Genomic DNA, 16092 nt, shown 5'->3' on the forward strand with positions numbered 1-16092 from the left:
CTGATGCTTTCTTCTGGTGTGTCTGAAGAGAGCAACAGTGTACATAAAATTTATCAATTAACTAACTAATTAAAAAAGAAAAGCAGCTAATACAGAGCCTCTCCTCTTAGCTATACTACAAAACAGAAGAACCTAGCAAAGAGGTCAAGCATTCCCTATGTGTGGTGATGGATTATTTCCGTGCCTAAATTTGGTGATGCTGACATGAACTAAACATGACAAAATGGTGGCACAGCACTAAACACACACATTGTACTATGTCAGCTTCCAGGTTTTGTTCTGTTTGCTTCGGATGTCTGTTGATGTCAGGGTCTTGCATAAGCAAGGCAAGCACTGCACCACTAAGCTACTTCCCCTCTTTCCGTGTGATACTAAAGTTGTGCATGCATAGCCAACAGGGGAAGCAGAATGAAGGGCCAGGGCTCCCTACTACTTTTGCAGCTCCTTATGACTAAAATGATACAGCAGAAGTGCCCTCAGGGCTTATGTGAGGCAATCCTATGAAGTGGATTCTCTTCTCACCTCCATTCTACAGGTGAGGAAACTGAGATGCAGACATTTAAATTACTTGCTCAAGGGTACACAGTGGTGGAAGCTGGTTTTGACACAGGTGGAATGACTCAAAGTTGGAATTTATTTGAAAGGCTGCAGAGCCACTGAAGGATTACAGGAAAAGTATGGCTGACAATCAAATTCACATTTTACTTTGGCAAGATCCCTCAGGTACCAGTGTAGAATGACTAATGAAAAAACAACTGCATACAACAAGATTAGTTAAAAGACTGATGTAATGAGTCAGAAACAATGAATTAGGGAACAACAAGAGAATGAAAAGGAGTATACTCAGACGGCAAGATCAACTCCATCTCACGATTGCAAGGCTTGACTAGCCAAACCAAGAGCGTCAGGATTAACACTATCCTTATCCAAATCACAAGGCAGATAATTTCAGTATTGCATCCGTCTCATTTCAGCAGAACCCATATTTGACTTTTCCCTATATAAAAACTGAATCTTGGGCCTGCAGGCAAAGACATCTGTTACTAAGCCCAAGGACCTGAGTTCCGTCCCCAGGACCCACAATAGTGGAGGAAAAGAGCCAGCTCCTGCAAGTTGTCTTCTAAATCCATGGTGTGTACACCATGGCAGGTATCACACTAAATATATAAAATGCAAAAAAGAATGTGACTATATTCATTAAAAATCAGGGTTCCTTTGTACCTCCACACTGTCCCTTAAACAAGAAAGTAAAAGTAACTAATGTTTCTAATACTATATATATATATATATATATATATATATATATATATATATATGCCCCTGGACAAAAGATGGACAGACCTACTAAATATATTGCCTTAGTTTGCTTTTGACTGCTGTGATAAAGACAGCATGACTAAAAGTAACTTGGGGAGGAAAGGGTTTGACTTACACTTCCATAATCAAGGAAGGAACTCAAGTAGGACAGGAATCTGGAGGCAGAAAATGAAGTGGAGGCCACAAGGGAGGCTTGTTCCCCATGGCTTTCTCAGCATGCTTTCTTTTACTTTGGAGGACCACCAGCCCAGGGGTGGCACTGCATACAGTAAACTGGATCTTTCCCTTATCAACCAGCAACAGAGAAAATGCCCCAGAGACGTGCCTGCGGCAATCTGATTGAGATATTTTCACAAATGAGGTTCTTCTTCCCATTTGACCTCAACCCATGTCAGTGACAAAAAACAAAACAAAAACAACAACAACAAAACCCACCCTAGTCAGGGCATATATCCAGTAAATATTTCAGGGCATATATCCAGTAAAAAACAAGCTAATAAAAATCTAAATGGACTGGGAATGGACTAAGGAAGAATCAGGTACACCTGTCTTAAGACTCAAAGAAAGAAAGAAAGAAAGAAAGAAAGAAAGAAAGAAAGAAAGAAAGAAAGAAAGAAAGAAAGAAAGAAAAATAAAGAAAATAGCCCATCACAACAAAGCTAAACCACTGCTTTATAAATAACTTAAATTGCAATTTTTATCTTTTGTTCACAATTGTTTTTTTAAATAAACCCATAATGCTGTTTCTACATCATAAGAGTCCATAAACAGTGATTAGCTAAAACCTAAAGTTTTATATGAGATAATCACCAGAGAGAGTCTCTACTCATGTGCACCTATGATGGATGGGCCCTCAGTCTAAGTGAAGGCCATCTTGGGCACAGCTGTGTCTAGGAATCTGAGTCACACACTAATTATTTAGTACTAGCTGCAGAAAAATGTCTGACTGATAGACTCCCATATGAGGGAACTGTAGTTTCGCAGAATCTGCTAAAATGATAGTTTACATTGATAAGGAAACCTCCATTGTATCTATAAAGTGGACAGCATGAATGGTGGTTACACTTAAGTCCCTGTCTATAAAGTGGACAGCATGAATGGTGGTTACACTTAAGTCCCTGCTATTTGTGGATCAGATTGGTTTCATGGCTGTAGGTCTGAAATACACATAGAGAGACATACAGAGAGACACACATATATACACACACTTCATATATACATTTGAGTACCCATATGAATGTGCATACATAACACTCTAGGATGTGCTATGCTTTTTATTCATGACAGTCTTGTATAAAGTTGTATAAAATTGAAAAGAAGAAAAACTAGTTGTTATCAGAAAATTCTAGCCAAAAAATGGAATAATAAGATTCTGGAAGCCAAAATATCTAAATAAAGCAGGAACAAATAGACCAAATCTAGCACATTTTTACTGGGTGCTTTTAAGACTAATCCATAAATGTTCACCCCTTCTTGATAAATTTATCATTCCCAAGAGAAACAATCCAAGCTTAAAGAACAGATTACAAAAGCAATACAAAAGCTGCAATAGATGAACAGCACCAACAGTAAATCTGCTTTGCTTTTGATAGAAATAAGGTAGCCAACTGAACTTTCCAACTTGAGCCAGAACTAATACAACACATAGGAGACTTAAAAAGAACAATTTAATATACAAGATACATGAAGCAAGCAAGAATACTCATCAACACTTAGTATAAAATTGCAGGAACAGAAGAATGAGATCTTTGTTACAATGTGTGTTTTAACTTAGAAAAACAGAGATATTAAGTTTCCACTTGGACTAGAAGATGAAATACACCCAGCTGTGCAGATGAGGCCTCTGGAAAGGCATTCAACACATTACTAAGGGTTCCTTTCCTTGATGCACTTTTGCAACTAAACAGCTTTGCATGTATGTACGCTGTGCACAGAACTAAAAGCAGATTAGTTAAAAACAGCTTGCATTTTCAACTTCCTATAATGTAAAGGCCGGATTTTTTTTTTTCCAGAAATGATCAGATTAAAATAAATATGTCTTTACAGTTACGGGATGAAATTTTAGGCTGGACAGGCACCACTGCCCCCATTCTCTCCGTTTTTTCATAAACCATATGACTTCCACATGCTGAGAGTGTTTTATGCTTTAGTCTGCAGTAAAGGCTTTTCATCATTTTAATGCCCCAGTCCTCAAAATGCAACAGAATCAGCCCAGTGAATATAAGGAATATTTGGTGTACATGGAGCCATTATTTCCAGACTACTAGTCAGAAAAAGTTTAACGAATGATTTTTCCCATAAATAACTTCACAATTCCATTGATGAAAATAAACAAGAAGAAAATTCAAGGTAAGGGTAGATGAAAAACACTCATTTTTCTAGGTTGGAACATTTTAGTTTGTCATATCTAAAATGATTATTAAACATTTAAAAATTCAATATCTACTAGAATACATTTTGGAAAAACACAAGTAAACAATTATTTTGCTGTAACATGGAATTTTCTTCCAGTTTTTGAAAAATAATGTTTCAGGTTAAGATAAAGCCTCAAACAAGTAATTCTGAAAATCCTGGTCTTCAACAAACCATAGGCTCAGCTTGGAACAGCACACTGTGTACAAAATTATATTAAGGTCCATTCACATACTTAATGCTCAACTTCATGCAAACACAGTCCCCTTATCTGTGGGAATGATCAACAGCAGAAATTTCAAATCAAAGACTAAACCTACCATAAAATCCCAGTGTGATGCTATGGAATCTAAAAGCCCATAGCTAACAGATGAAAAACTCAAGAACTAACACATTCTTGACCAAACACATAATACATGAAATTCTCAAGTCAAAATAGAAATGATGCCAATTATTCTTTTAGTGATTTAAAAGTCTATGATACCACAAAATTATCAGAGAGTGATTGAAGAAGTTGTATTTTGGACTGAGGGAGTACAAAATGTATGATCTTAAATTCTCCTGGTGTAATGTCATTAAATATTCAAGACTGTGAGAAACAAGAGATGTTTCATTCCAACCCTGATTGAAAATGGAAAAATAAAATACAATTTCCCAAACTTGACTTATAAGCATAATACAACCAGATCTAGCAACTTAGCTGTGCAATTTTAATAAGTTTAATGCAAAGCACTGCAAACCTGATGTGATAATGACTTGTGGCATAAATGCAAAATAACAACAAATTCGGGTCCTTTTCACTTAACGATGCATTTTTATAGTGAAACCACAAAAAGCACAGCCCATATTAGCACAAACTAAGCAAAAAAAGTACAGGAGGTATTATGTTCATCGGGAAGAGAAATGTTCTGTGCCAAGGAAGGAAGGAAGGAAGGAAGGGGGTGGGGGAGGGAGGAAGCTAAGGAAAGATAGGAAAGAGAAGGCAAAGATTTCTATTATCTGCAGGTCCCCAGAAAAAGGAGCACGTGACTATATCCTATATAACAGACAAGGGTTTTTTTAAGCTTCAGACAAAAATAAAAATAGCAATCACTTTTATCATTCAACTTTACGAAGCGTGTATCTTTACTGCTAAGTGCATTCTTTGCTTCACTCACCCAATGCTTCCTCACTCTTCCATACCAGTTTTCAAGCAAATGTGACACAGAACAGGGTGGGGTAGAAGAAAAAAAAAAAAAAAAAACAACCACGCAGCGCCTTTCAGCGCACAGTCAACCCTCTTCCACGCAAAAAATTTCCAACAGTTTTTTCAACTACGAAAATAAGTAGCCCTATCTACCTCAGGATACAGAGCAGACGTTCTGTCTCATTAGAAGACACAGATGCGTATGGCATTTAGCACTCGAGATTCCCAACCCCACGTTCCCGAATTTTAAATAATTGGCAAGCTACTGAGCATGAAGACGACAAGATACCTCTACTTACTGTTTCGGGGTGAAGGTGGGCGGAGGACTCCTTTCAAAGTAGCCCCAATAGTGTAACCAAAACACGGTTCCGGAATAAAATATTAAGAAACACTTTTCCTTTCCCACCTTTAGCTGCCGACTTGAGGAGGCAAAGATGCATCTCCACATCACATCATCTATATAGTCCTGCCGGGAGTTTGGGGTGGAGACTGGCCCAGAGGGGGGCACGGGAGTGTGAGCTGGGCGCCCAGACACTAACGAGTTACTGAGCACCCCCAAACCCTGCACAAGATCCTCGGACCAAAAGTCCAGCCCGGGACTCCTGCGGGCTTCCCAAGCCCAGGCCGCTTATCTCTGACTCCAGCCATCTAACTTACCATCTACAGACATTCCTTCAAGACGATCGCAGCACCCAAGTACACGTCACAGTTTAAAACACAGCGAGACACTCCCCAAACAAGCCAGCACACCTCGAAACCACCTTACAGTTTCTCAAACTCCCAAGCAGGAAGACCCCCCAACTCCAGGATTCAAACCTTCCGCCGGACCCGGAGACCAGAGAGAAGTTGGGAAGCCATCGACGCCTCTCCACGCCTGCCCCTCACAAACTGCCCCACCCCACAACCCGCGCACGGCCGCCCCCTCGGAAGTACCCCTACTTGCTCCCCTATGCTCAACCTGGCTACTCCAGAGACCCATCTGTGGCGCCTACTCACTTTCTCTCCCCCCCAAACATCTCGACATTTTTTTTCCCCTTAAAGTAATGAGAGAAGTGAGGAAAAGAGACTTGAGGCAGTCCGGCTTGCAAACGACCCCACTCACCTCGGAAATCCAGCTGAGAGTTCTCTGCACCCGGCTCAGCCCCCTCCCCAGCGTCCCAGTGCAAGGCTGAGGGAGGGAGGAGGAAGGCGGGAGGGGGAGGGGATCTTCACCGCGGGGCGTCCTGCGGGAGGGGCTGAGGAGGGCTCCAGGCCCGCGCAGGAAGAGCCAAGGGGGGAGGGGAGGCCCCTATCTCCCAGTCTCCCCCTGAAAACCTCCCTTGTCTCAATCACATCAGACTGACTGTCTTTGTCTGGCTGACAACCGCCATATTGATAGCAACAGCCCCGCTCCCACCTGCTGCCGCTGGGCATCCCTGGGAGTTGTAGTTTCCGGTTCCCTAGAGGAAAAGCGTAGAGTTGAGGGTCTGATGCCCTAGGGAACTACAGCTTCCAGCAGGCACTGCGCCCATACGCCTTCCCACAGGGAGGAGGGGAGCTGGGAGCTGAAGCCTTGCGGACTACACATCCCAGAATACCATGGATGCTAGACCCAGATGAGGGACATGATATCATGCTGGGCTGGAAAGGAAGGATGAATTGGCGGCGGCGATGAATTTGAGCGGACGGAAGGAGGTGTTTAGAGAGAAAAGGGAGGAAAAGGAAAGACGCCCACAGTGCCCATGATACCTACAGTAAAACTACACTTCCCGTGAGGCTCTGGAAATGCTTAAAGAGGGAAGACTCCAAGTCCCGCGATGCTCTCCGCTATAGAGATTAAACCGGAAGATCCTTCCTTGTCTTGAGAAGTGAAGAGACTGGTACAGAACCACCAAAAGTCCGATATGAAACTGGTGAGTTTCCGCTACTAAGTCAGAGGGCAAAGGTAATGAATGCTATATATCTTTGGACTCTGTCGCCTCCACCATGATTTGTCACGGAGGGAGGTCAGCAGTTAAAAATTGTAAAGTGAGCTGAATTGTGGCAAGCTGGGTTTTGCGATTGGGATTTGAATTCCCTCTTACATCCTCCTGCATCTGTCAGGAGGTCTTCATTACTGTTTGGCAGATCCATTTGGCCGCACATGAAGTTGTATGTTACATTTCTTCACCCTTGGGCTAAAGATAGGCTCCAAAACTTAGGGTTGGTCACGTTTCTCAGCCTGCACCTGAGAGTTATAATAGGTCATCAACCTCTTTCCTCTTGATGAGCACTTGAGTGGACTCCCTCCTGATGTTGCGAGGTTGGATTCGATCTGAACAGGAAGTAGAAGCTATCAGATAGAAGCTCCAAATGTCCTGTTACTCCTAACCACAGTTCGGATTACAAGAAAGAGATGCTAGAGGGTGGTGCCCTTGAAGGATTTGACCAGAGCAGTGTTGCAGCATTCCCCTTTAGAACCTGCCTGAAATAAACAGCTCTAGATAAAACGCCTCCTGGAGAAGTCACTGTGTGGCGCTTACAGGTGGCCTTTTCAGATATTTGCTTTGCACCATTTCACTGACCACACCGTTCTAACAAGTTTTATTCAAGCTTAATGGAATAAGTAATAGAGTAATAAAGAAGTTGAAAGCAGGTGTGAAATGCTTGTCAACTTATCGTAGAATCTTCCTAATTGCTACGTGGAGAGAAATATCCTCAATAGAGTGAAGCGTGTTTGGTATGTTCTGTTTAAGAGAGAAGTGATGTGGAAACATTTATTCCAGAACAACTTTTTTTTTTCTCCTTCTGTTTTTTGAGATAGGGCTTTTCTGTGTAACAGCCCTGGCTGTCCTGGAACTCTCTTTGTAGACCTGTAGGCTGGCCTTGAACTTGAGATCAGCCTGCCTCTCAGAACAACTTTGGGAGGGTATCAGAACTTAGGTATTTTTTGCTTTACTCATATAATCTTCTTACTTAACTTATACACAGAGTTTAAAGCAGGGAAGGAGCAAATGGAAATTTAACCTTTCCCTTTCAGAATCAGAAGCTGGCAAAAAGAAGCCAGATGTGGTGGCGCACACCTTTAATTCCAGCACTCAGGAGGCAGAGGCAGGCAGACCTCTGAGTTCCAGGATAGCCAGGGAAGTTATACTGAGAAATCCTGTCTAGAAAAAAAAGAGAGAGAGGAAAAAAAAAAAAAAAAAGAAAGAAAGAAACCAAGAAAAGGAAGAGTTCTAATGATTAATGCTTCCTCTCCCTTTTCAAACAAAGTGTAGATCCAATAACTAATCCAATAATTACTGTCCACATATCAAAGTAGTTTCTCAGTAGGTTAAACTTGTGTGCTGTGCCTACCAAAGGGTTTGAATACACTTTCTCAGTTCCTTACTCTTTACCTCTGTTTACGGCTTTAGGAATGTGAAGTTGGCTGTGGGCTTTGTATGTTAGAGGGACCAGGCATCTATGTCGGTGGCAGCATGGTTGCCTAGGGTACACACAATACATTGGGTTTGGTCGTCAGCATGATCATGATGAGTTACCTTGTGAAACACCTACATGCTTTTGAACAAATTCTTGTTTTTGAGATAAGGCTTTCCCTTGCTGGGCAGTGGTGATGCACACCTTTAATCCCAGCACTCGGGAGGCAGGAGCAGGCGGATTTCTGAATTCGAGGCCAGCCTGGTCTACAGAGTGAGTTCCAGGACTGCACAGAGAAACCCTGTCTTGGAAAAAAAAAAAAAACTTTCCCAGGTGCATGAGGGCTAGCCACATCTTGATTCCTTTCTCTTAATGAAAGTTTCTTGAATAGGTCTTTTTTCTGTCTTCTTACTAATACTACTTTTGTGGTGGTTTGTTTTACTTGGCATTTGGAATTCAGTAAGACCCTCTGTCCTGGTTAGGTTTTGTAATTGTTTTTTTGTTTATCAACTTCACACAAAGCTAGAGTTATCTGGGAAGAGGGGCCTCAAATGAGAAAATGCCTCCCTTTAGTCTGTAGGGCATTTCCTTGATTGACAATTGATGTGGATGGGTTCAACCCACAGTCTGTGGTATTATCTCTGTGCAGATGTTCCTGAAGCTGATAAGAAAGCAAGCTGTGGAGAGCAAGCAATACATAGCCTTCCTCCATAGCCTCTGTTGCAGTTCCTGCCTCCAGGCCCTGACTTCCCTACATGATGGATGTGATCAGAATGTCTAAACCAGTTAAACCCTTTGCCTCCTTTTGGTCATAAAGGTTGTTGTTTTTTGTTTTGGTTGGTTGGTTGGTTGGTTGGTTGGTTGGTTTTGGCTCGCCTTTAGTTTTGTTTTGTCTTGAGACAGGATCTCAATATGTAGCTCTGGCCATCTTGGAACTCACTCTGTATACCAGGCTGGTCTCAGACTCACATTGCTCCACCTGCCTCTGCCTCTGCCTCTGCCTCCCAAATGCTGGGATTAAAAGTATGCACCACCACATTTAGCTTGGTCATGGTGTTTTATCACAGCAATGGCAAGCAAACTGGAACACCTTCTAAGGGCCCTCCCTGTGTTCTGTCTTGATCTTTTCTAGGGAATCTCAGCTTTTTTTTTCCCCAAATTTCGTACCTTCTTTTGCATTTCAGGTAACCTCACAATCTTTAACGTGGTTGACTTGGCTCTGGAGAGCATTATCCCACTTACATCTCTACATGTAGTCTAACTAGCTTTCACTGTGGATGTCTTTATTCAGATCATGTAGGATGTTTTCCAGTTCTTTTGAGTTCACTCTGTTTTCTTTTGTCTTTGGAAATGTCAGTGTGCTCAATTACCTACGTACCATATTTGTCTTTTCTTAGTATAGTCTTTACATATTTCAGGACACTGTTTGAATGATAGTTTTTCAATAGTTTCTTGAGTTAGGCACCCCTGGTACATGTTTTCATGGCAGACCATTCTGTTTGTTGGACTTTTAGTTATTTCTTTGTGTTTGTCCTCCCTAACGTAGACATTTTATTCCCAGAGACTTAACACATAGTTTGTGATTTTACTACGAGAAATATAATTTCCCAAAGGCTGTCAAGGTCTGTGGGGAATGTTGGGTAAAAGGTTAAAGGGTGGATTTAAGATTATAATAAATAATAACATGAGTAAAAATATTAATTTCTACTTTCTAAAAAGAGCATTGGGGGGGGGGGGCTGAGGGTTGCCTTATATTTAAATCTGAGTACCACAAGCATGCAGTCCCCATAGAGGACAGAAGAGAGCATTGGATCCCCTGGAACTGGAGTTAAGATGGCTGTGAACCACCATGTAGGTTCAGGGAACCGAACCCAGGTCCTCCAGAAGAGTAATAAGTGCTCTTAACCGCGGAGTCAGCTCTCCTGTCCTACCTGCTGCCTCCTCCAGAGCAGTCGCTGTGATGCCAGACGCACTGTCAGCGCAGCACATCCTTTGATCTAGAGGATAGTATTCCATTTTACTGATTAAAAATGTGAGCTTCTGGAAAGTGAAGGAAGAGACTCCAGGTTAAACAGATTAAAAGTGAGAACGCAGGATCTGAATCCTCGTTTCCCTGGCTTAAGAGTCTGCAGCTCAGTAAGGGCAGAGTCAGGAGCCCCTGCACTGTGGCAGGTAGCACAGGGCAGGAAGGACTCTTAGAGGCGTGCAAACTGAGGCATTAGATGCAAATTAGAGTTTGTTTCAGTTACAGCCTTTAAAATGGTTATCGGTGTTGGGCATAGGAGCACATTGCTATGATCTATCACAGAGGCAGAGAAATCTCAAATTCCAGACCAACCTGAGATGGTAAGACACCATCTTAAAACTTTACTGGGGAAACAATTGAAGTTTTAAAATCTCCTTTGTCACCAAACAGGCCCCATGCCACACCAGCCAAGTGAAGCTAGTGTTCTTTTTTATTTTGAAACGGGGACTCTGCAGCAGCCCCTCTGGCCTGGAATTCACTCGCTGGGTCAGCTGACCTCAGAAGTGCAGGGGTCAGCTGACCCTCTGTTTTCACAGATTCAAGCAGCTGCTTTGATGGGATTTGCGTTTTCTAACTTTACACTTCACTTTCTTCTTAATATTTGTTTGTATTGATACATATGAGTACGAGTGCCTGCTTATCTGAGTGAGTACCATGTGTATGCATGGCTCAAGGAGGCCAAGGAAGATGCTGGATCCTCAGGAACTATAATTATAAGCTACCCCATAAGGGTCCTAGGAACCAAACTCCAGTCCTTTTTTTAGAGCAGCAAGCGTTCTTAATCACTAGACCATCTCTCCAGCCCCTAGCAACTCACTTTCTTTTTTAAAATGTATTTGATTATTTTGTGTGTAAGAGTGTTTTGCTCCCATACATGTCTGCACACCATTTGCATGTCTGGTACCCAAACAGGATGGAAGAAGGTACTGAATACCCAGGAACTGAGGTTCCAGACAAATGTAAGCTGTCATGTGGGTGCTAGAAGTCAAAGCCAGCAGCAGTGCTCTTAACCACTGAGCCATCTCTCCAGCTCCTCGCACATCACTTTGATGATGGCTTTTCACATGCACACTGAAGACATTGAATGCCACTTGAAGAGTTCCTAGATACTAACTCAAAGGATTTAGTGACTGGCGATATTTATAATATTATACATTATTCTGGCAGCTTTAACAAAATATATTTGTTGATATTTCCGATTATAATCCTTTTAGGAGAGATTGGAAATACATCTTCTAAATTGGCACATTTTAGAGCATAGTTGCTTTTTGGTGTAGGTCGAGCCTAATCAGATACAACCTAGTGGTCAGTAGTTCAGCTAAATGATAGAAGTTACCGAAGCCCCTTGCCATAAAGTACGCTGAACAGACTGGCAGCAAGTAAGCTTGAAACCCAATGGCGGGGAGTTTAGTGGCGAAGTGAGGGTTAAAGTGAACTCCATGAAGTATAGGTTGCAGAATCTTTCTGAGCTAGTTCCAGTGACTGACAGAATCTTCATGCTTATCCAGTCCACAGATACTTATTATGCAACCACAGCATACCCATAACATTCAGTTTCAACACATTCCACTTTAACTATTATGTTTGACCCCAAATAGCTATGTGTGGAATTACTTATAATTTTGCTGAGACATAAGCTTGAATGTGACTTTGGGATTAATGGCACTCTAGTGAGTGAGGCAAGCACCTTGCCTCCACACATTGGCGCTTGACAGCTGTTGTCACTCTCTCGTTAAAGGCCTGAAAGGGAAGTCATTTTGATCTCCATTATAGCATGCTTACTGAATTCCACAAGGGGAATTGTATATTACTGTTGCATTTACAAATTTAAAACTTGGAAAGGCCACAGACTGCATCTAAGCTCTAGGGCTGCACTTTGTGCAAAACTGTTTCATTTTTACCTGCTCAAACTCGCCATTACTCCTGGGAAAACAGATGGAACAGACAAATTTATGTATCAGTTCAGTAGAGGATGAGCAGAACTCCACATTCAATTGTAGATTAAATAGAAAGTCTTTGTTTAAAGCAGCAAATCCTTCTCCAAGGTCATTTAACAAATCATTGGGGGTTAGAGTATGGTTGATTCTCACCTTGTGTAGACATTCCTGGCTTCTCCTTGACAGAGTGACAAATTCTTCTGACTTCCTTGATCTTGAATCAGGAGAATAACATCTTTCTCTGTAAGTGATAGTCCTTCAAAGTCTCACCAGAAACTGCCTAATGTGTTGCAGTTTGACTGTTAAAATGTCAACCTGAATTCAGGCTGGGGGGGGGGGGGGGTCTGTTTCTCCTCACCGGTTGATTAGTGCGCCCTCCTGTGTCCCTCTGATGTAATGTCATGTCAAGCCTTTTGAACGGTGGGATTTTATCACAGCCCCAGTAAGACAGATGTTTTCCTTTATTCATTTCCTCAAGTCCTGTAAAAGGCTTGTGTGGCATATATCGTTACAAAACACTTTGTATGGTAGTGCCCTGCGATAAAAGTGGATATTTTGCATTTCAGAATCCTAAAAGTAAGTAACTGCCCTAGTGGCTTTCCCTGAGTACCAGAGCCCTTTACCTGTCTGATGGCCATCAGCGTGTTGTGTTTTTGACAGACAGACCACAACAGGGAGGGAACAGTCTCCTTCCCAACTCAGGGAAATGTAGCCATTCCTGGTGGAAAAGTGGTGCCTAGCTTACTATATATCAACAAAGATCCACATATAAACCATCCCCCACATCTCTGTCGTCACTCATTTAGTCAGTCAGCAAATCTTGAGCACCTCCTTCGTACTAGGCATTACTCAAGGGACTGGTGTAGTGCAGAGATCAAATAGATGCATTTCCTGCCTCTGTGAAAATAGAGCTTGCTGGGTTTGTTATAGGATTCAGCCAGTGTTACAGTGAATGCCGTGATTTAGCTATATTGTTGGTCACTGGCTAAAGTACTCTTGTATTAAAAAAGTAGAGATTTTAGTTGTAATTGTAATCATTAATATGCCTTCTTAAAATTTTTGTAATGTCTAGCTGCCACTACCTTTCCATTATTCTGGTAATATGTGAGAAAGCTGTTGCCTCTTTTCTTGTGAGTATAACCATCTCCTTTCCTATGTCCTTGCCCCTTCCTTATCTACCTGCTGCAGACCTTCATATATATAAAACATTGGGGATTATGCATATGGAAAGACATCTCAGAAAGGGGCATGCGGATTCACACCAGTAATCCCAGCACTTGGGAAGCAGAGGCAAGAGGAGTGATGCAAATTCAAGGCCAGCCAGATCTACATAGTGAGTTGAGGCCAGCAAGGGATAGTACAACTCTGCTCCCCTCCCCCATTAAGCTAAACAAACAAACAAGTCAATAAATAGTGTGGTGCCATAAGCAATCTTTAAAAAAACATTTTCAAAAGATCTTTACTGTTGTTTTTAAAATGCCAGTGTGTGATCACTAGGTGTTAAGGAGAACAGAATTGTGGGCTCAAGCAGGTAGACAAAGGACATGATCCACAAAGATCCTCAGAACTCCAGAAAAGCACCAGCAAGAAGCTAAGAGCTGACATACTAGGCAGGACTATGAAGAGGATTGAAGCCAGAGGTTCTGAGGAAACGTGGAACATGGAAAGGGACTAGATAAAACTTTTTTTAGATTTTTAAATTTTATGCGTGAGTGTTTTGCATGCATGTATGTCTGTGTGAGACCAGATCGTGGGTCCAAGCTGACCTTAGCTTGAACTCAAGTTAACCAACAAGCCTATACCTAGCACCTGTCTCCAGGTTACTCCCCAACAAGCCTGCCCCTGGCACTTCACTTCCTAACATCCACTCATCAGGAGGAAAGCACAAGTTTATGACGTGGCTCCCAGCACCAGCCAATTATCTTAAAGGGCAACACAATTCCATAATAGCCCCCCACTCAGATGTGTGCCAGGCTAGAAATCCCCTTGCTTGTTTGCTCATTTCTATAAATGCTTGCCTGAAGCTGGGTTGGGGCTTCGCCCTCCCATCCTGCTGCATCAGAGACAGTGGTGAGCCCAAGCTGGAGCTTGAATAAAAAGACCTTAGTGTGAATGCATCGGAGTTGGCTTCCTGGTCGTCTTTTGGGGGTTTGCAAGGGGGCACAACACTACCAAGTTCATTCGTAGTGCCCAATGAGGTCAGAAGAGGGCGTCAGATCCACTGGAATTTGAGTTACAGACAGTCCTGAGTAGTCCTCTGCAAGAACAATTGCTCTTAACTACTAAACCAGCTTTCAGCCCCTAGAAAAAAACTTGTAAGAGAAGAATCCACTTCAGGGCCTCAGGATGAAGAACTTACTGTGAGAAGAACAAGTTTAGATCACCACATATCGCTCTATGTTCATGCCTTCTTTAAGGCAGCAAATGTTTACGTTTATTGAAGTCACAACTAAGTGAACTTTAGCTTCCTCAAAGATGAATAGTTGGGCAGACAACAAAAGCATCTCTTCAATACAAACTGTGGAAGTAATGCCCCTTTTTGCTCTTACGGTCATTAATTTTTTTAATCATTCATGTTTATAAAGGAATGGAGAAAGTTTATAACAAAATGCCTGACATATCAAAATTTCAGGCTTAATGGCTTAAGCAGATACTGTCTTTTCCTAAGTACAATTTATCTTATGTTCCTTTTTCATTAAAATAAAAGAAGCACATGTGATGATTGTATCTTTTGTCAGCTTGATAGTATCTAGAATCACCTGCAAGATTGCTAATCCCAAAGATTAGAGGAAAAAGACTACCAACCCATATTAGCATGGCCAAGTTAATTAAAGCAAGTTTTTTTTATTCTTGTATGAAGTCTGTCTCCCCCTAAGGTAGGGGTTTGAGAGATGAGCATTAGATGTGAGGAATGCAAGAGGTGGTGGTGGTTGTTGTTGTTGTTGGGTTTTGTTTGTTTGTTTTGGAGGTTTGATTTGGTTTGGTTTTTTGAAACTGAGTTTCTCTGTGTATGTCCTGGCTGTCCTAGGATTCCCTTTGTAGATTAGGTTGACCTTGAACTCACAGAGATCCTCCCAAATGCTGGGATTAAAGGTGTGCACAAGAATTTTATAGCTCTGGGGCATAGGCTTTACAAATTTGGGGGATTTGGTAGGCAAAATAGGTGGGGTTACAGGAACAGACCATAAGCATAGCAAGGTAGTTGTACTGACCTGCTGAAACAAAGACTCAATCCTAACAACAGGTCATCATAATAAGATAGCTATGACAACCCTTTTGAAACAAAAGAAGGTTTCCATTCCTGGGAGAGGAAACAGGAATGAACCTAGTTTGTCTTTACTATATGATGGCTTTTAAGCCTAAAATGGAGGCAAACTGGTTCTTCAAGATGGGCCTCTGGGCATGCCTTTGAGAGATTGTATTATGTTAATGGAGGGAAGCCTTGCTCACTATGGGTAGACCATGAGTCAGAGCTGTATAAAACAGGAAAAACCACCTGAGCATTAGTAAGAATACATTTGTCCCTCTCCAATCCTGATTGTCAATACAATACGGCGGCTACTTTAAGTTCATGTTGCCATAAATTCCTTGCCATAATGGTTTGTACCTTGGACAATGGCCAAAATAAGCCCAGTCTCCCTTAAGTTGTCTTTGTAGGGTGTGTACCTCAGCAGCAGGAAAGAAACCAAGGTTACATAATTGGACCTTCTAGTTAAAGATTCCTTCCAACTTTTTTTTTTCCAATATCTGGAAATAGAGATATAAAATGGTAGTTTTAACAAAGGATATTATAGTGTTTTCCTATCTTTTATAGTTCAGACAGTTTTGGTTTTTTT

At 41.8% G+C, this 16092-nt stretch overlaps 2 protein-coding genes across 14 annotated transcripts in view; one reads left to right on the plus strand and one right to left on the minus strand.

Annotated features, from left to right (window-relative positions):
* Hmbox1 (homeobox containing 1) overlaps positions 1–6302 on the minus strand; it is a 135016-nt gene extending 128714 nt beyond the window's left edge. For all 12 annotated transcript variants that reach the window (XM_029541916.1, XM_021204003.2, XM_029541915.1 and 9 more), the window contains exon 1: positions 6018–6302. The gene's annotated coding sequence lies outside the window, so the exon portion shown is untranslated. The remainder of the gene's footprint in view (positions 1–6017) is intronic.
* Positions 6303–6536: 234 nt separating this feature from the next.
* Positions 6537–16092, plus strand: part of Ints9 (integrator complex subunit 9) — an 85759-nt gene continuing 76203 nt past the window's right edge. For both annotated transcript variants that reach the window (XM_029541601.1, XM_021202927.2), the window contains exon 1: positions 6537–6807. In XM_029541601.1, the coding sequence (XP_029397461.1) occupies positions 6799–6807 (9 nt within the window). In that variant the 5' untranslated portion in view covers positions 6537–6798. The remainder of the gene's footprint in view (positions 6808–16092) is intronic.

The sequence above is a fragment of the Mus pahari genome, chromosome 8, assembly GCF_900095145.1.
Source record: "Mus pahari chromosome 8, PAHARI_EIJ_v1.1, whole genome shotgun sequence".
NCBI lineage: Eukaryota > Metazoa > Chordata > Mammalia > Rodentia > Muridae > Mus > Mus pahari.